General features: G+C 46.2%; 1 protein-coding gene across 5 annotated transcripts in view; it reads right to left on the bottom strand.

Annotated features, from left to right (window-relative positions):
* Window positions 1–472: 472 nt before the first annotated feature.
* The window catches only part of SGK1 (serum/glucocorticoid regulated kinase 1), an 83,492-nt gene continuing 64,495 nt past the window's right edge, over window positions 473–19,469 (bottom strand). For 2 of the 5 annotated variants that reach the window (XM_086482412.1, XM_086482411.1), the window contains 11 exons: window positions 5,914–5,989; window positions 5,403–5,478; window positions 4,844–4,948; window positions 4,306–4,389; window positions 4,074–4,205; window positions 3,678–3,790; window positions 3,351–3,474; window positions 2,923–3,018; window positions 2,649–2,804; window positions 2,449–2,538; window positions 473–1,705 (listed from right to left, as the gene is read on the bottom strand). In XM_086482412.1, coding sequence (XP_086338538.1) covers window positions 1,538–1,705; window positions 2,449–2,538; window positions 2,649–2,804; window positions 2,923–3,018; window positions 3,351–3,474; window positions 3,678–3,790; window positions 4,074–4,205; window positions 4,306–4,389; window positions 4,844–4,948; window positions 5,403–5,478; window positions 5,914–5,989 — 1,220 coding nt within the window. In that variant the 3' untranslated portion in view covers window positions 473–1,537. Of the gene's footprint in view, window positions 1,706–2,448; window positions 2,539–2,648; window positions 2,805–2,922; window positions 3,019–3,350; window positions 3,475–3,677; window positions 3,791–4,073; window positions 4,206–4,305; window positions 4,390–4,843; window positions 4,949–5,402; window positions 5,479–5,913; window positions 5,990–6,099; window positions 6,269–8,728; window positions 8,961–19,469 lie in introns of those variants that run through there. The other 3 variants (XM_086482413.1, XM_009957446.2, XM_009957448.2) reach the window with 3 other exon arrangements.

Here is a 19,469-nt window from a genome sequence, read left to right as displayed (position 1 = left end):
AACCCAGGACGGACTCCCAAGTCGGGGGTTTCCTTCAGCCTTACAACAACCTGCGTTCAGCCTGCAGCATAGTGCTAAAATGGCTCGACCCTTTGTAACACAGCTGACCTGAGGACTTAATGCTTCAAGTGTAGTTATGCTTTGTCCACACCAGAGAGCAGTACCTTCACTTTGCTAGAGGTTGAGAAACTCATTTTGAGGAAGCGTGAGCATTTGTACCACATAAGAGCACCCATTTGAACACCCACAGTCGGATGACCAAGTATTTTGCCAAGGTGTATCCACAATAAGACTTGTATGGGTGCAGTTTGATGGAACAACTATCACACACATAAGCAAAATTACACAGGTATCTTAGCTGACTGGCAGCCCAGATGTGTTCTTAATTTTTTTTTTTTTTAAAGCTGGCTAAAATTTTTGAGAGAAAACATCTTTGTTTTAAAATAAAAAAAAATGACAGCGTTTATGGAAGTATTTTTTAGGATTTTACTGCAAACCAATGGGTTTGGTCACAAAAAAATATGATACATATAACCATGTTAATTATATTACATTACAATGATGGTATACATTACAAGTAAGTCTGTAAGTTTAAATATACATCTAGAGTTACAACTGAATATACAGATCTTTTTTACAATACATACAATCAGGAATGAAAAACCCCAAATCCCCAAACCATAAATAATGCCCATTTTACAGATGACATCTTTTGAACTAAAAAAGAAATTAAAGAAAAAGAAAAAAAAAGAAACCAACAGCTTTGACTGACTGCAGCTGGGGCATTTTGGTCCATAAAAACCCTTTCTAAAAATAGAAATCTTTTTTCATAGCAGCAATGCTTTCTTCAAGCATTTGGATACAAGTAATTGTGAGCCCATTTCAGTATTTTTAGTTGACTGTATAGATTTACAAAAGAAATTTCAAAATTACACTTAATTTATCTTCCAAATATGGAAGAAACAAACAATGCCCCACATTGTGGTATCCTGCAAGTGTCACACTGATGCTTAAACTAAGTCCATCTGTAGTACGCAGACCACACGCATACCATTTGTTCACATAGTAAACCCACGTAAATGAACTGAGAAACACACTCTGCAACAGGGAAAGCTTTGGAGCTCACAAGATCTCATCAGAAAAAGGCACATTTCATAAAATCCTTATCACGTTCAGATAGATCTTCAGGCAAGGCTTTTCGGAGCACGATTTCAAAACAGCTTGTTCTTACTCCTATGATCTGCCATAGCAGTCTACAGCAGCAGTCACACTTGTTTTTCTTTCCCAAGGAGACAGCACCACTTTGGGGGAAGAACAAATGGAAACGAAAAGCCTGTAAAGCTCATTTAGAGAGGGATGTGCTCTTCAAAAAAGCTTCCAGCAAACAGTGTAGTTGAAATTAAGGCTGCAAAGCTGCCATGGTGGAAATGTGCAAATTCTCTTTCAAGATGACTGGTCAACTGGCAGTTCCACCAGAAGGCCAAACAAAAATAAAAATAATAGTTATTATTATTAAAAAAGAAAGAAGGAAAAATGTTCACAAGAAAGAGTCCACGGGTGGGGCATACGAGAAGCCCAAGAAAGCCTCAGCAGCTTCTTTGACACTGGCAGTGATGAGGATGCTGTCTGGGGACTGCCCGATGGAGTTGGGGACTGGCTCATCTGTAAACTCCGGATCAAAGTGTCGCAGGTCACTGGGGCCACTCTGTGGAAAGGGCAGAAAAGGAAAGATGCAACATTTAGACCCAAATGTTTTGTGAGTGCACAGTTCAAATCAAAATGAGGACAAGCAAGCACCCTTGTGCGGAGACTCACAGTGTTACCACCCCGGGCCCACTGTTTTAACAGCCTTTGCCAATTTTAGTTTGATTGGGTTTTTGTATCCTGCTGTATACTGTCTCGCTAAAAACAAGATGATTCAATTTAATACACTACCCTCCAACTAAGCTCATGGAACAGAAGCCAAATGCAAACATGCCACTCCGCCATGCAGCAGTTTGCTGGGGAGGACTTTGATCGCTGAGCTAGTTATTAAATTTAGTTTATAAAATGTTCAGAAAGTGAAAGAGAACAACCTCCACAATCAGATCCCTCTCTTTACATCTTAGTAGCTGACAAGGCAAATGTAACTCCGCCCTTGGGAAGCTACTTGCTTTCTAGGCCTTACCTTCCCCTCTGGTAAAATGGGGATGCCAGGGATTATTTTAAAATAGCCATGCAAATGAATCATGAGAAAGGCCAAAAACCTGAGCTAAATTTAGATTGTCAATCAGCAAAAAGACAGCGACTGCTTATTTTTTTAACCTTGCCTGGACAGCCATAGGGGAAGGAAAAGCTGTGTTCCCCAAACATGGCCATCCGGCCAGTCCCCCTCAGCTCCTGGGCACCCCACAACAAAGGGAGGAAAAGACACTCTCCATACATTCTATAATTAGATGTGATACATACCACATTTGGGTTAAAAGGGGGTGTAATCTTCTTATTAATGAGATCATCCCAGTTAATTGGGGAGAAGAAGATGTGATTCTTAATCTCCATCTGTTACAGAGAGAAAAATAGATTAATTAATTCAGTCCCAAGCTAATGTAATCAGTATGGCCTAGTCACCCTCCTGTGCCGCCTATAGGCACTGGCTGGTTTGCACTTACAAAGTCCTCCTTGGCACCAAGCCTCTTTGTCCTGTCCTTCTGCAAGAGGCCTTCTAGGAGATGTCTAGCCGAGTTGGTAATATTTGGCTTCAGCTGCAAGGGTTTGTTCAAGATGTTGTCGTACATTTCTGCCGTGTTCCTGCTGTAGAAAGGTGGCTGTGGGAACGGCAAAGGAGAGACCCAGGTTAATGGGGCTGACAGGCTGGCAGGGGGTTTCTTGTGGGGAAAGGACAAGTAAGTTGATTGGATCTGTCATGAAGGATTCGTTGCTTACCAGGCCATAAAGCATCTCATACAGGACTGCTCCAAGGCACCACCAGTCCACAGTCCGGTCATAGGGCTGCTTATGAAGAACTTCAGGAGCAAGATACTGTGTAAGAGAGGGAAGAGAGCCGCGTTAGCCAAAGGGATCTTTGTAACTAGGAAAGCCTCCCCATTCTCGACTAAAAGCAGCTTACTGAATCCCAGCAATATCTAAGCTACCGGAAAGCTACAAGCTCTTTGCAAACAGGGAGACGGCTCGAGAGCTGTTCTCTCCTGCTCAACAAGCTCTATGTGTCCTACCTGTCCTCACTGGCAGCCTGCTACTACAAGACCCCTAATGCCCCCTGCTTGTCTAACCAGCTGTAAATACACATGGGAGATGCCAGTTTTCACTGACGAGGACAGCGCTTGGAGCGGCGGGCTGAGGGCAGGCCGTACCTCTGGTGTGCCGCAGAAAGTGGAGGTCGTGCCGTTGTGCTCTATGTTTTCTTTGCAGAGTCCGAAGTCAGTCAAGACAATGTGCCCCTGCGAATCGAGCAGGATATTCTCCGGCTTCAAGTCACTGTAGGAAGAGATGAAAGCAGACAAGTGTTCATTAGAGGAGCTACAGTGAGAATGTTTCAGGTGCAATTGCTTACAGAATTTCACTAAGTCACAAAAAAAATATTAAAAGCAATTCTGAGCTTATATTGAGATCAACTTTTCAATGCTTATTGAAAAAGCACGTGGCTTTTTCAGTCCGACAAACGGACCACGATTGCTTACCGATAAACAATGTTCAGGGAGTGCAGGTAGCCCAGTGCACTGGCAATTTCAGCAGCATAAAATCGGGCTCTCGGCTCCAGGAAGCAACGCTCCCTCTGGAGATGGTAGAACAACTACAGGAGACAGAGAGAACAAAGTTGTGTAAACGGCGCCAAAGCCTGTTAACAATGCACTTAATTAGACTCAACATATATAGCAGGGAGAACAATAGCAGGAAATGGCCTAACGATCCTTTGGTAGGTCAAAACTTGGCAGGCTGGAAACATTCAATCTAGTAACTTTTCCCCCCTGACTTTTCCCCTTGCAACTCTTTTTTATTTAAAAGGAAATGTGAAAAAGTCTACCCTACCACCGTGCACATGATAGGAAATAGTATTTCATTTTCTTACTGCTTACCTCTCCACCATTGATGTAGTCTAGGACAAAATACAATTTGTCCGCGGTTTGGAAGGAAAAGTGGAGCCCGACCAGGAAGGGGTGTTTCACATTTTTCAGCAGGACATTGCGCTCTGACATAATGTGCTTCTCCTGAAAGCATAAGAAATCAATGTTTAGTACACTTGCTTAGTAATAGCAGTAAAAATAGATTTGATGGACATCACAATGGCATCGTGAAGAAGCAGCTTACCTCCTTCTTCTTCAAGATTGCTTTCTTCTGCAGGACTTTAACAGCATAGAACTGCTCTTCTGCCTTATGGCGTGCAAGCAGAACCTGAAAGAGGATAAAATCCCAGAACTGAGCAACACTGAAATACAGAATAACTTGTAAACACAACTGGAAACAAGCCTTTATGTTAACTGCTGAGCACTGCTACATACCTCTGGATCAACATGCAAGCCCTTTGCTGAAAACACTATTACCATTCTGGCAGACGAATCTAGCCCAAAGTTTTTACACCTAGTTTCTTTCCCTTCTAAAAGCAAAGTATATATTCTTCCCAGCACCAGTGCACTGCACTCCCTGGCTCCCTTACGACCCTTTCAGATGCAGCACCCTGTTCCCTCTCCCTGCTGCTACACAGGGAGCCAGGCACTGGGCAGCTTGACGTGCTCAGGTCTGCTTTAAATGACCACCATTTACCAAAGTCAGTATCTGACTCTTGGGCATAACATACAAGAGCTGAAGGGTAAATAAACTGCAACAACAACACAAAAGTCAAGTTTACCTTCCCAAAACTGCCTTTTCCAATCACTTTTAAGAAATGAAAATCCGATGGTTTGGCATGTGGGTTGGATGATGGACCAAGATTGATCTGCTGTGAAGGACTGGGCTAGAAAAATAAACAGACAGAAACCACATTTATTAAAACAATTTGGTAGTGAAAGTCTTGACAATGTGTCTTTTTTAAAAATATAAATAAAGTGACCTTGAAAATTAAGATCTCTTCTTACCACTAAAGAATTAACACTGACCTCTACCAGGTATCTTAAAACATTAGGTACTGCCCAAGAAGAGTGTAACAGCCATAGCTTACTTAAAAGTCGTTGTTGAGGTCTTAGCCACATTCCACAATGAAGTAACAACTAATAAAGCTTTTTTTCAAAATTTCTTCTCCATGTTGGGAAAAGAAAATGTTTCGGTCTAACTCAATTACTCTTTTTCCCAGTTACATCACTGTGCTATGAGCTGAACTGCAGTAACACTCATGATGCTAATTGTGCTACACTTCTATTACCGGCTGATTTGGTGTTCTAAAAATGCTTCACTGAGTAAAGTCTACTTACCGGAGGAGAAGGATTAGCATTCATAAGTTCAGGCTCTTGAGGCTGGGAGATTTTCAAGATAGACTGAACTTCAGGGCTGCAATGAAAGAGCATGCATAGAGTTACCAGAAGCATTAGGCAAATCTTTCCGCCAGAGGGCATGCATGTATCGCGAAAGATGAGTTTTTGGGCAATTACAGAAGACAACTGAAACAATTTATTCGACTTAAGGAGTCAAATTAACCTAAAGGAAAGTAAATTCCGTCATACAAAGAAATGTATTTATACTGCAAGTACAGTTCAAAATAGGGATGGGTCACTAGAAATCCCATCCAGCTTATTTCTCCCAAACCCAGCTCACAAAGATTGTTGCCAAGTGAGTAATACCTCAAGAAGATCAATTAACCCTTCCGTAACAGTCATGCCGGAGGCATTACAGTAAACAAACTTTTTTTTTTTTTCTTTTAACTAGATCTCGCAATATGTAGTGATATTTGTGACTGAAATCCGGCCAAAAATTTCTGATACTTACTGCTTGCATGCATAGGAGTTGGTGGCTATCTTCTGAATGAAGTCGTTTAGTCCCATTCTTCTCTGCTTCATGAAAGCTACAAAGTAAAAGGACAGGGAAAGGAAAAATAAAATCGTTAAGCCATCCTTGCCAGAAAAAACACAGCCCCACCCGAGCATCCTCGAAGAAGCCCCTCTCGCCGCTCACCGATGAGGATGGCCACCATCCCCCTCATCTTCGAGTAAGTCAAGGTAGGACCAGACGCCTCGGCTGCTTTCACGGTCATTTTGGAGCGAAGACGGGGATAAATAACGAGCTCACGATACCACCGCCTCCCAGCACCGCACTGCCTCGGCGAGGAACCCGACGGCGCTTAAGTGGCAGCGGTGATGGGCGGGACCGGGGCGGAGCGGCGACACTCGTGTGCCTCCCCCTCCCCCCCCGACGTCCTCGGAGGCGGCCACCGGCCGCCTCCGAGGACGTCGGGGGGGGGGGGGGGCACACGAGTGTCGCCGCCCTACCTAGGGCGCAACCCCGGGGGGAGCCCCCCCCCCCCCCCAGCAGAGCATCCATGAGCAAACGCATCCAATCCCCCTCCCTTTTTTTTTTTTTTTTTTTTTTTTAGCACAGCAAACTCTCGCAGCCCCGTTTCTCCCTGCCCACCCTTCTTTTCCCGGCCCTTCTTTATTTTTTTGCGGTTATATAAAGTTGAAATCTGGCTCTGTCCTGGACAACCACCTCTTCCGAAAGTGTCTAACCGCCCTCCCCCCCACCCCGGCTCCGCCGCAGCCCGCGTCCGCTCCCGAGCCCCGCCGCCCCGGGTGAGGAGCGATAAGGGACGCTGACGTTTCCTTGAAGGAGCCGCAGTGACTCAGGAGAACAAGATTTCCTGCCCGGTTTTCAATAAAACAAACAAACGTCCCTTCTGTGCACTGCCCTGATCCTGGTTGGGACATTACTGAAAGGGAAAAGGGGAAAAAAAATACAACTTTTTCTTTTTTTTTTTTTTTTAAATGCCAAAAAGGGAAAGAAGGAAAAAAAATAATCCCAGTCCCCTGAACTTGGAGGAGACGGCAGAGATCTGCTTCTAGAAAAGGTGGGGAGATGACTGAGGACTGGACAAGTGCAGTAAGGGAAAGGGAAAAAAAAAAAACCACAAAGAAACAAACAACAACAAAAAAACCCACACAAAAAAACAACCTGCAGTTTTTGTTTCCACCGTACACGGCAATTTGGGAACACCGTGTACCCGGCACTTAATTGCTCAGTCGCTTCCTTGCGGACGCGCCGGCGGACGCACGAAGCACAAGGTGAAACGACCCTGGCGGCGACCCCCGCCCCGGGGGGCGCAGCCTGGCACGGCGGAGGGTATCACGGCCTCTCCCTAATCCTCCGCCCCGCTCCCCCCCCCAAGGGCGCATCCCCGCTTGCAGCCCTCGCAGGGGGCAAACGCGGCGGGGGGTGCCGGGCCCCTCCGCGCTACAGGCGGGTGGAACTTTCCACCCGACGGCGCGTTATTCATGCGCGCATTTCGCCTTGCTGTTTGAACGAAGGGCGCTGGGCTGCGGCCAGCGGCTCCAGCTGCAACGTGCCCCCGTCCTCCCCCCGCCCGGAGCCCTTTTTTTTTTTTTTTTTCTTTCCCCTCTGTACCCGCTGCTGCTGCCTTCCCCCGCAACCGCAGCCGGCCGCTGGGCGGCATCCCTTGGCAGCTGTCTGCACCCTCTGCCTCCGGGGAGGGGGGGGGGTGTGGGGTGTGATGGCAAGCACCCCAGCACAGCAGTCGTCAAAGGCTGCAGCTCGCCCCGAGCAGCAAGACGGATAACCTGGTGTAGAAACATAACCCCCGCGAGGTGGGCGCAGGTCTTAAAAGCGCTGCCAAAGCTTTACAAGGAGAGAGCAAACAGAGATGCTTTGCCGGCTCCGCTCGGCCCCGCAGCGAGCCGCCGGTGCCCGGCCCGGCCCCGCCGCCACGGTGCGGGGGGTGCGAGGGAGCCCCCGCCGGGGGAAGGAAAGGACGACGGGAGAAGCAAGGAAAAGCTGGCTGCGGCTGGCGGGGCTCTAAGTTCTCCCACTTGTTGCTTTCCTCACTCTGTTGCAAAACCTGCCACTCTCATCAATAGAAACGCAGACCAAAAAAACCCCACAAAAACTCAACCAGCCCAAAATTTGACAGATCGGAATAGGAGGAGACAGTTTTCTCTGCTCCCTCCGCACTGCTTGCAGAGTGCTTATGTTAAAAACAACTCGAGAGCCTCGGTTTCGCGGGTAACCGGGAGTTCTCGTCCCCCGCTCGCTGCTCCCCTGGCATCTCCCTCCGGGCTCTACGACGTGGCGCCCGGCAGCCGGGCCGGCGGCGCTGCCTCCCCGGCACATCACGCCCGCTGCGCGCAGAGGCCAGCGTTTCCCAGCCCCCGGGCAGGCTCCCGCACAGCCCTCCCTCGGTCTTCGGCACAACCTGCCACGGGCTGCAACCCGCTTCCCTCCTCCCCGCTCCGCCGCGGCTCCTCACGCCGCCCGCAAGCGCCCGCGGCGCAGCCCGAGCGCGGCCCCACCGTCGCCCGCCGCTGTCCCCGCTCCGGCCGGTTACACCACCGCCTTTGCACCCCTTTTGGTCTTTTTCTTTTTTTTTTTTTTTTTTTTTTTTTGCAAGGGCTCCGCTTCTCTTGCCAAGTCACCTGGCGGCCCCTTTCCGTGCCAAACGCTGCCCCGGCCGTACCCCGCACGCACCCCGGGTGTATTCGGGTGGCCCCGCGTCCGGAGGAGTTATCCCCCCCCGCCGTGGGGAGCAGTTTTCCTGCCGGGGCAAGGTGTCCCGCCGGCAGAGCGATGAACCCACCTTTCAGCGACGACTTCTCCTCTTTGCCCCTCATCTCGCTCCCCGCCGAGCCCCCGGGCGCGGCGCGGCAGCGCTGAGGCTGTGACTGGGCTCCCGGCCGCCGCTGTAATCCCAAATAACTCCCCTTCCTGGCCGGGCGGCGGGGAGGCAGGAGGGAGGCGGCGAGGGCGGCGAGGCCGGCCGCCGCTCCCGCTGACCCGTTTATGGCCGCGGTGCCGAGGGCGGCTGACATGCGGGAGCGTTATAAAGTTCAGCCCGGGCCGCCCCGCACACTCTGCCCCGTTGCAACATCGCCCTCAAAATTACCGTCATCAGCACGCCCGCACACACGCACGGGCAACAGCGGGGGGAGGGGAGGGGAGGGGGGGGGGCCCGCTCCGGCCCTAATTGACCTGCCGGCAGCGCTAACCCTGCCCCACGGAAGGAGGCTCTGCCCACGCTCCCCCCCCCCCCCCCCCCCCCCCCGCCTCCCCGCCGCGGTGCGAGCGGCCGCGCACCCACGGCACGGGTCCTGCACCCCTCCCCCCCCCCCCCCCCCCCCAAAAAAAAAAAAAAGGCTCCCCGCCAAGACGGGCAGAGGTAGGGCAGGGGGGGGCTGCCGGTGCCCGCGGGGGGCAGAGGGCTGCGGCTGCCGGCCGGGCTTCCCCGCCGGCCGGATAGCGCCGGGGCGGGCCCGGCGCTCCGCTCCGACCTGGCACCCAGCGCCTTCCGCCGGCAGCGCCCCGGCGGCGCCCCCCCGCCCGCGCGGCTCCGCTCCCCCGCCGCCCGCCACCGCCCGGCCCGGCGCCGCGCACCGCCGGCCGCGCCCCACCGCGGGAAGCCGCTGTCCCTCCGTCCCGCCGCCCCTCCATCCCTCCGGCACCCACCTGCCGGCTCCCGCGGCCGGCGGCGCCCTCGCCCCCTCCCCGCGCTGGAGGTGCCGCTCGTCCTCCAGGCGGGCGCGTCACGGCACGGACAGTTTTCGGTGGGGAAGGGAGGAATTCCTCCCGAGGGACGATTTACTATTATTTATAATTTACGCGGCGTTTTAGAGTCATGAAACGGGTCCTCAGAAGGCCGGGGTTTGGCAGCCTGAGTGCCCCGAGGCTGCGTTTTCAAACTTTTCTCTGCAACGATAGCAGCAAACACCTTAGCAATTGAAAGGGGCGAGAGAACGCAAGCAAGGAAAAGGTACCCACAGATCCCCTTATTCGAAAGCCAAGTCTTACAGAAAAGCGTCAGGCTTTGTGAAAATCTCGATACATTGCAAGGGTTTGCGTCAAGAATTTGTGTAGTCAGTAGGTTAGCAGTGTATAGCTAAAAAATAAATACGAGAGAAGAATCGAACATTACAGTGATGTTTCACACTCATGTTACTTTTCTCCCTCAGGCTAAAATTTCGACAAATTGTCCTGAACTTTTAAATTAATAATTTTTCACAGCAAAATGAATAAAAATAAAGTAGAAGTTGGGCATTGAAAGTGAGACTCCACACAAGGAATATAAAAAGTTATAGAACTCCTTGCCCCAGGATGTGTGCACACCAAAAGTATGGATGGGTTCAAGAATGGCTGGACAAATCAATAGGAGAAAAAGATTTGACTACAAAGGCAGCATGTCTGACCTGGAATGTTCCTGGACCACAAATTTCTGGGAGGCAGGGCTGTTTTGGGGACAAATCACTGAACAGTTGCCCGTTCTTGCCCTCTCCCTTACCAGTGCGCTGTTAGCTGGTGCCAGTAACCCAGACTGACCTACATCGACCTTCATTCTGGTGGTCTTATATTGCGCTTCTGAGTGGCAGAACACTGATTTTTTAATCACAGAGTTTAACCAACTCACAAAAACGTGGGAACTGCTGCTTAATGGTAAAAAGAAAGAGAACTGACTTGATCTATAACCTGATGTAAAGCATTTGACTCTGCCAAATAGCGGTATCCCATGTGAAAGTAGCACTAGGTAAAATAGATGCTCATCAAGTTCTTCACCATGCCAGGATCCAAACCAGGGCCCTGCTGCTGGGCTGTGAGAGATGCAGAAAGACACAGACTCTGCTGAAACTGTGGGTGACCAAGGAACGAGGGCAGAGCAGGCACGACGTGCTGGCTTTCACTGCGGCATGGGTAACCCTGGGGTCCTGCTGACAGAGAGATTGGGACATGCCCAGCATAAAGCCAGGAGGGATGTGATTCAATTTATCTTAAAGGATGAACACATGCACATCTATAGTGTGGGCCTGTTTTGGCCAGTGCAGTTCAAAGCAGCTTCAGCATTAGCTGGACTGTGGAAATTTGTCTCCCTAGAGAAACCTCACTGTTTGGAGGGTGTCTTCATCTGCAGTGGACAGACAGATGATAGTCCTGCCTGACAGTGTTGGCGAGGCACACAGAAACTTTCCCCTTTTGCCCTTCAGAAAGGTCAGAGGCTTCATCAGCCCACATGGTAACTGGAATTTGTGAGCTCTCTTCCTCTAATTCTGTCCTGGTCCTCATTGTCCGCTGTGGAGGAAGATTTATGGATGTAATTCCGTGCCTCCATCCTTCAGGAATTAGATTCTCTGATAGCTTCTGAACTTCAGTTTGGCAATGAATTCAACACTGAATGAATGAATTCCTGCTTACTTATCTTGCTGAATCAAGACCTTAGGATGCAGCAGGTTGAACTGTTCCTAGAATTACTTGGCTGACTCTGGAAGGAAGCTTCCCCAAATTCTGCAAATATTTTCAGCAGTATTTGGCTTTGGGTTGATTAAACAAAGACAGAATTCAAGCTTTGGACTGCAGGAATGACATACCCTTCAAATTCAAAAGGTGACGGCACTCCTAACAGCATCTGTCTTCTGAAGCAAAATCTCAAAAGCTTTGATTTTCCTTCTGTAAATCCTCAGCAAACAAGTTCTTGTCTCTGACCTTGTAATTAAGTTTTGTGTGCAAAAGCCAAAACTTTCAGTCAAGACCTTCAGGCTGCCCCCACAAGTGATGTCTACAAGTAGCAGCAAATAGATAAGGAGCTGAATAACAGCTTTAATAACAACTCCAACAGTGATTTTAAATCAGGAGCTTTCAAATGCTGCCAACAGGTCTGCTAGACATTGCTCTGACAGGAGGTTTATTGACTGAAGCCCCTATAGATCTGGAAACATCTAATTGATTTGAGTGTCATATTTTGCCAAACACTAATTTGGAACATCTTTTATTTCCCTTTTCTGATGCTTACGGAGCAGGTTTACTGCTTTGTCAATAAGAGGCTTTAGTGCCAAGGGATTACGCTCACAGGATCACAGAGTGATGCAGAGCTGTACTGAGAAAAAAGTAATTCCCGTCCTTGTAGAAAGCAGTGGAAAATTACAGCATCCTTTGGACGCACTGACCTCTAGTTAAAATAACTGATAAATGATGCCCTAACTGCCGTTTTAATGCCAGCACACCGATTTGAGTCTAACGGAGTTGTCACTGTGACTTTATGAGGAAATGTTGCAGGTATTTCAGCCTGTAGCAGTCAGAGAGGGGTGACTGCAGAAGAAGCACATTTGTATGCCTTCCTCTGAGTGTGTCCCCCTCCCCAGATCAGTATAAATCCTTGCAGTATTGTGTAGACTCTCTAGCTTAGAGTCCCCATAGAACCAGGTTGGATGACAGATACTTGAATTTGTTATTGTTGTTATGAAGTTAAAATAATGTGCTGTGACTGCACAGAGTTTGGTCTTATCAGAACTGAATAATGCTAGTATGGTAGAGGAGGTGCAAACATAAGATGGAAAAGTGATAAAAAAAGGCTCGTGAGAAAAATGAAGATGCTTAGTATGCTATGAATTCAGTCTACTGGTCTCCTTTGGTCACAAGGCAGCCTAATGTGAGGAGCTGGTACGTGCTCCAGAATGAATAACGTAAGCATGCACTGTCTGCTGACTCTGGCACTCAGATTTTCCTTCCAAAACTTTAGCTTTTGATGGATAATAGCAGAGATGGATTTAGGCATTTTCTATCAAGAACACAATCTGAACAAGTTTCCCTGTACCTCTCACTTGAGCATATGCACTAAAATACAGCTGATCACTTATCTGACCTAGCTATCAGGTCATCTCTCCTTCCCTTATCTCTTCATCTAGTGCACGAGGTGTTTGCTACCATCCTATCTCAGTGCCTTTTATGTGTATACAAAACCCCCATCATCACCATTGTAGTTCATTATCTTAAAAGAAAGATCTCTTTAAGCCTGTAAGCCCTCCAGCAACCTTGGAGTTAAGGCACCAAGTGGTGTAAATAGTGAGCAAATTAGTCAAAGAGAGGAATTTTTGCTAGAGAGAGATTCAGCTGGCTGCTAACTCAAAACAGCAACTTGGATTCTTGGAGATCAATTGGATATGAAAACAGAGGCCTGCTAAAGGGAGGCTCACACTGTCAGGTCTTAGGGCTTTTCCTCTCGGTTATACCACCATGGCTCTTGCCTGGTATGTTGACTGCTTTAATATTCCATATTATTTCTAGGAGATTTTCTTTCAGGAAATGTAAGAGGCATCTTGGGCAGAAGGATGCAAACCATGCATGCTAAACAAGGTTTTATTTATAGGGATTTCTCTCTAGTGATCCATAATTTTAGGGCATATTTGCCACAGTTTTCTCCTTCCATTGCTTTCAGTGGGTTTATTACAGTATTTCTGATTGTCTAAGCTAGACAGTGAGGGAAGAAATGTTAATTTTGTCCTAGGTAACCTATCCAAAATGGAGTCAAAATATTTATATATTCATTCATAATATATTTACCTTTCTTAAGTTCTGGCATTGGAGTTAGGCATATAGACACCAAAGGTACCCTCCTTGGTCAGAAGAGACAAATAAGCACCCTGGAGGCAGCTCAGTGCATCTGTGGCCTGAATCAGGCAGTGTCTAATGTTTAGTTGAAGGAATTTGGGCCTGAAACACACAGGTATGTAGAGGCTTTTTTGAATTACAGATTATTTTTTTTTCTTATTTCTGAAGCTTTGCATGTATAAGGCGAAGAATTACTTTAGAGGATCATATTGTCAATGTACCCTGAGAGAGCTGGTCATTTTTTTCCTTTTATATACAAATTTATATAAAAAGGTAAAAACTTAGGGCAGGTTTAAATACCATACATGATAAGCAGAGATTCCTGATCTGGCTCAGTCCGGTCTAGCTGTGGATCTCGAACAAGACATTACATTGGCATAAGCTGCACAGTGCTCCTCAAGGATGAATTATACCTCTTGGCTTCTAGCTAGTAGCCCTATATGGTTCTGTATTGTGCAGGATAGACAGGACATACCAGCTTTCTTGAAATTAGTTGACGTTATCTTGCCTTGCACTGTGCCCGATATCATCTCAGAGAGATGTGAAAGTATTAGTTCTATTTTATAAAAGTGGGAATTAAGCCGCAGGGTACACAATGTGTCTCATCTGGATCTGTGGCAGAACCAAAAATTAAATGCAGAGTTAATTTTCTCCCATTCTAATAACTGGATTAAGATTACTGTACAGCAATATATATTCCATATCTGCCAACCTCATTTGCATAATTACATGCATTGTAAACAGACAACTTAGGATGGCAAGAGCCAGAGCAGGCACTGGAGGCATCTGCTGTACCTTGGTGGAATCCTACTTAGATATCTGATAATACTATAGCCCTCGTTCCCTTCCCAGCAGGAGCTACAATGAAAAATGTGGGACTTGGAAACACTGACAGCTAAAAGGTTGTGATTCAAGAAAGGACCTGAACTCAAATTTGTGGGGAAGGGAAGGAAGTATAACTGTATCTGTATTGAACTGGCAATAGGTAGCGTCACCTGCCACCTTCCAACATGTTGGAAATGCCAGGAAAATGTTTCTCCCACAGCACACAATCACCACTAAGACTATTACTGTAAGACAAAAAAGTCCCACAGCTGTTTCACAGGCAGACACAGAAAGAAAAAGCCACAAACATCTGCAGCATTAATTTCTTTTTTGCACTTCCAGATGCTATTTTCAAACCTGTTCAGCCATTCACTGTACTGTGAATCTCTCTGTAGTATTCCAATTAGTTCAAATTTTTTTTAACACCTTAAGCCCTAAAGTGAATTGGCAACCTTTGATATGGGTTTCGTTTACTTTGATAGAAGCTGCCTTTACTTTTTTGTAAATGCTTTGCGTGATTCCACAAAGAAGGGCTTAACTTGAGGCAGCCAAGCTCAAATGTTTTGGCCATAAGTTGGGTAGACTTCAGGACCAAAAGAAGCTGCTAGAACATCTAGCCTTGCTGGCTGGCTGTGTAACACAGTCTTGCATTTGATGCTACGTATATCAGATCCGGCAACTCTACCTCTGAGGTTTCTTGTCCCTTCTTAACTCAAGCTTGACTATCTCAAAATTCTTATCCAATTCAAGGATAAGAATCAGGAGGTTTTGACAAGCACAGACACCTACCCATGCATAATCATGCAACAGACCACAGGCTGTGAGTATATGACCTTTCCAGCCTTCAGCAAGGGCTTCCTTGCCTGGTGCATCTGCAGCTGCTCATCAGCACCCGCATGGTGGGTGCTACCAGCCCATGGATCAGCTGGCAGATCTCCATGTGGGAGCTCCCACTAACTCACATTAGTCAGCCAGGTGATGAGCACCTGGGCACAGCCTCTTCAGCTGGCAGAGCTGAAGCTGGAGGCAGATGTGTATCCCAGCCTGCTTCCTCAGCGTGCAAGGCAAACAGCAAGCGTGGGAGTGCTGATCTTATGCACAGTGGCTGCATTGTCATTTTAACTTCATAAAAAAGGGAGATACAGATTTGGAAGTGTGTCACGCTCCAAGTAGTCGCTGGTACTTCTGTAACCCTTCCCAGCAGAACCTTGTACCACTGTGCTTTTTTTTTCTGAAAATATTTGCATACAGGAATGGGGAAGAGCAGGTCTAGCATACTGGATTGCTGGTGAATGCAGTGTGACTGGTACAGAATTCTCAGGGTGACACTAATCTCTATACCTGCAGTGAGATGAAGGCAACACCTCTCTGCCTAGTTGAATATCATGCATTGATCTTTCATACAAGACAGGCTTAATAATGCTGTAGAATATTTTTTTCAGGTGAGGGGGGAAAAGAACAGGAGAAAGAGAATAAACTGTCTCCATGTATTTTTAATAGGGCATCAGAAAAGATAACTCCTGGAACTCTGGCATGTTGCAAACATGTCTCAGCCTGCTGCAATACAGGAAACATTACTAAGCAGTTTGTATTTTGTTGATAGTGGAGTTCTTTAGAAACACAGATAAAGTTCCAAGTAAAGAAATTGAGGCATGGAGAGGTTAAGCAAAGTACTGTCCAGTGACACAGACGACTGAAAACAAGACTTTTGGCCTTTGGTGCTGTACTACTTGTGTAGAGAGATGAACCACTGAGGGCAAACCTACAGTTTAAATACAGAAAGGCTATGCACAATGTAGCTGCCAATGGCAGCTTTAGTCTCTTGCAAAGCGTAGCGCTGAGGGCTTCTCTACAGTTACAGAGAATTGTGTTACTATGGCTATTATTCATGATTTTCACTTAGCAATGATTTTTCACTTAGCAATGATTTTCACTTATGCATGGTTTTATCCAGAGCTCTGTAAACCCTCACACAGGCAAATATTAACAGTGACATTTTAAACAAGGAAGAGATGGGGAAGTTGGGCGACTTGGGTCATTGTCATATGATGAGCCTGAAATAGAATAAACATTTTGTAGGGCTTGTGACTTTCAATCCCATGCTCAACTCATTGGACATACAGCCCACCTCCTACAAGGCAAAACTTGACAACAGTTTTGCTCACTTAGTGACTGACCCAGACTGACTGACTCAAAACAGTGGTTTAAATCACAGCTATTGGACTTTGAATCGAAATCAAATGCTGTCTTCTCCCAAGTTGCATGAAGTTTGCAAATAACACTCTGGTTTTGCCCTGTTCTGCAATTTTGAGATTCTTAGTGCTTTTTACAGAAATGATGTATAGACAGACAAGGAGCAGAGAAAGGAAGGGAATTTCACAGAGAGGAAGAAAATCTTTTTGTGCCAGTGTTTGAGAGATTAAAGTATAAAACACACAATGAGCTGCGTTTGCCAGATTCAGCTGAGTAGTAACTCTGTATCTGCATAATCCTTTCTTGATTTCACTATACCTTCTTCAAAATGGATAGTACAGGGTAGTAAAGTATGCTCAACTTTGTCTGGAGATAGCACTCTGAAGTATTTTTTACAGACCATGTTTTTCTCATCTTTAGTATTGTGTATACGTATGTACTTATCACTGTGATCATGTTTTTAATTTAACATATATTTGCTCTCTCTTGTTTAACTTTTCTAATTTGAACAGCACACACAGAACTTAAAACTCTTTCATCTAGTCTCATGTCACACTGATGAAAGATCTGTAATCACTCAAGCCCCAGAGCATTCACCCTGGTTATTTCAAGTGTATTCGTCTCTAGGTGCTGCAACCGCAACTAGTAAACTTCCAAGTCACTTTGGCTGTGTGAGCTGAGTCATAGAATAATATAAAAGGACTTCTGTTTGTGCATTTGTGCTCACTGGAACATACTTGTATGTACAGTAATGACTAATGAACTAGTGAACACATTCGTTAAATACCGCTTAACAGGAAAATGTGATTTGTTCTTGGGGGGGGGGGGAAGGCTGTTACGCTGGTAGAAACTGTGAGAACCAACATTAATTCATTAATATAATGAGTATTTTTTTCTTTATACACATTTTTATTCTCAGATGTGGTGTTTTTAAGTACTGAAGAATGTTATAAACCTGAGACACCAGGTCCCACTTTGCTGTACAAGCCTGTTTGTAGCTCTCAGGATAGGAAATAAACTTCTCTGAGTATCTTGTGCCTTCCTCTTTAACAGTGTCTCTCAAATCCTGTTGATTCAGGGATTACTTACTAACCACCTTGTACAACACAGCTATAAGGTTTAAATTCACAAACAACTATAATGAAGCTAAGCTTTGAGTGTTCACTCACTTGCCTTTTTCAATAACGTTTTGAGAATATTATTACTTTTATTTCTGTGTTTCTTTTGCTTGACTGATTACCTAGAAAAAAATTGTGACTATTTTTCAGGTCATCATCTGATGTTTAATGGACTACCAGTACTGCCAAAGGTTGAGAAACACCTGTGTGTGGGATCTGACACTGACCATTACTGGAGATGAGATCCTGGGCCAAGTGAACCTTTGGTTCAACCAAAGTGGCAATTCAAATGCTTTCAAATCAATTTAAGAGTGCTAAACTGCTCAAAAACTTTTTTATCAATGTATTACAGCTATTGTAATGTAAAATGTCCTCTTTCATCCCTCACTATCATTTTCCAGGAAGATCTTTAAATAGAATTCAAAATCACATTTTACTTCAAATTGGCTTTGCAGGAAATAAAACAGGCTTCCAGGCTCTACGCCCTCATTCACCAGCCATGGCTCAGCATCCTGACACTTCCGTGAGGCTGGCTTACAAGAAATGTAGAACCACTGAGATGCTGAATTCTTTTCACAACACGAAATGTTTAGACTGCTAGGAAAGAAAATAAAAGGGAACTGGTAAGGGAGTGTGTGGGGAACTCCATATAGAAAGAGGAAGTATCGTGTGACTGATCAGGAAATGGGTACAAAGCATCTGGTTTGGTAGTATTTTCACTTGTTTTGGGGGCATTTCCATAGCAAACTGGAATCTGGCCCCGCGTGTAGGTATTACTTCACTCCAGAGCGAAAGGCAGGCGCTAATTTGGAGCGAAACACAACAGCTGTCAGCATGAGCACATAGCAACACGGCACAACAGCTGAAGGCAGGTTGTGCACAACACAACATCCCGCTGAAACCGCAGAGTGTTGTAGAGCCATTCTGGGCTGCAAAAATCACAAACAACTTTTATAAAAGAGAAAGGTATTCTCCAGGCTTTTCTGACAGGAATTGGTTCTCTTTTGCCTCCAAAAACTCTAGGATACAGTCCCATCTGCGCTACAAAAACTCCAGGGAAATATGCAAGGCAGCAAGGTGCGAACACAGTGAAAACCCGTTCTGATCCTGCCTGGCAAGGCGCTTCTTTACTGTACTCAGATTTGACGGGAGAGAAGTTTAGCCCTCATCTTTCGATAAACATTGGTTATTCTGGAGTACACTGCCAACCCTCATGATGTCAGGGCTGTTCACTCCTTTGGTTTTTGTCACATGATTTTTTAATTTAATTTTTTTTCCAGAAGCCAAGTCCAAAAATACGAGGTTTTCGTGTGTAGAATGAAGTTCTGCTTAAGCATCAGCTCTTGAGCAAGTTGTTGTTAGTCAGATCTTTGCAGAGTTGCAGGGAGGGTGATTGTGCCCTCAGTGCAATTAAGTCATTTTTAGAGGAAGTCCTCGTATGAACATTTTGTTCATTGTTTTGGAAGACTTCAAATAGCATTTCCAGGAGGACCAATTCAAATTCCAGATTTGGTTCTCCCTATTCAGTCGTTCCTCAGCCAGCTGGGAGGCAGAGGCAAGCAAGTGGGCAGCAGAGAAAGCCGAGACAAAATGTCTGATGGTGGGTATTTTGGACCTCCCCCTCCAAGAAGGGAATGTAATGCTCCTACAGAATTATAAAGGGAGGACTGAAATAAATGAAAGAATATTTCAAGGGCTATCATGGTAAAGCTCCTGAGCAACATACTTGGTGAGATGTAGAGCGAGGCAATTATTTGGAGGACTGTTTTTGCCATTGGCTTTCCCCTCTCCAGAGAATGAAGCTTGTTAGCTTAA

The sequence above is a fragment of the Leptosomus discolor genome, chromosome 2, assembly GCF_034619465.1.
Source record: "Leptosomus discolor isolate bLepDis1 chromosome 2, bLepDis1.hap2, whole genome shotgun sequence".
NCBI classification, from domain to species: Eukaryota; Metazoa; Chordata; class Aves; order Leptosomiformes; family Leptosomidae; genus Leptosomus; species Leptosomus discolor.
The sequence above is the reverse complement of the archived record's forward strand: the minus strand, read 5'-3'. Positions and strand labels throughout refer to the sequence as shown.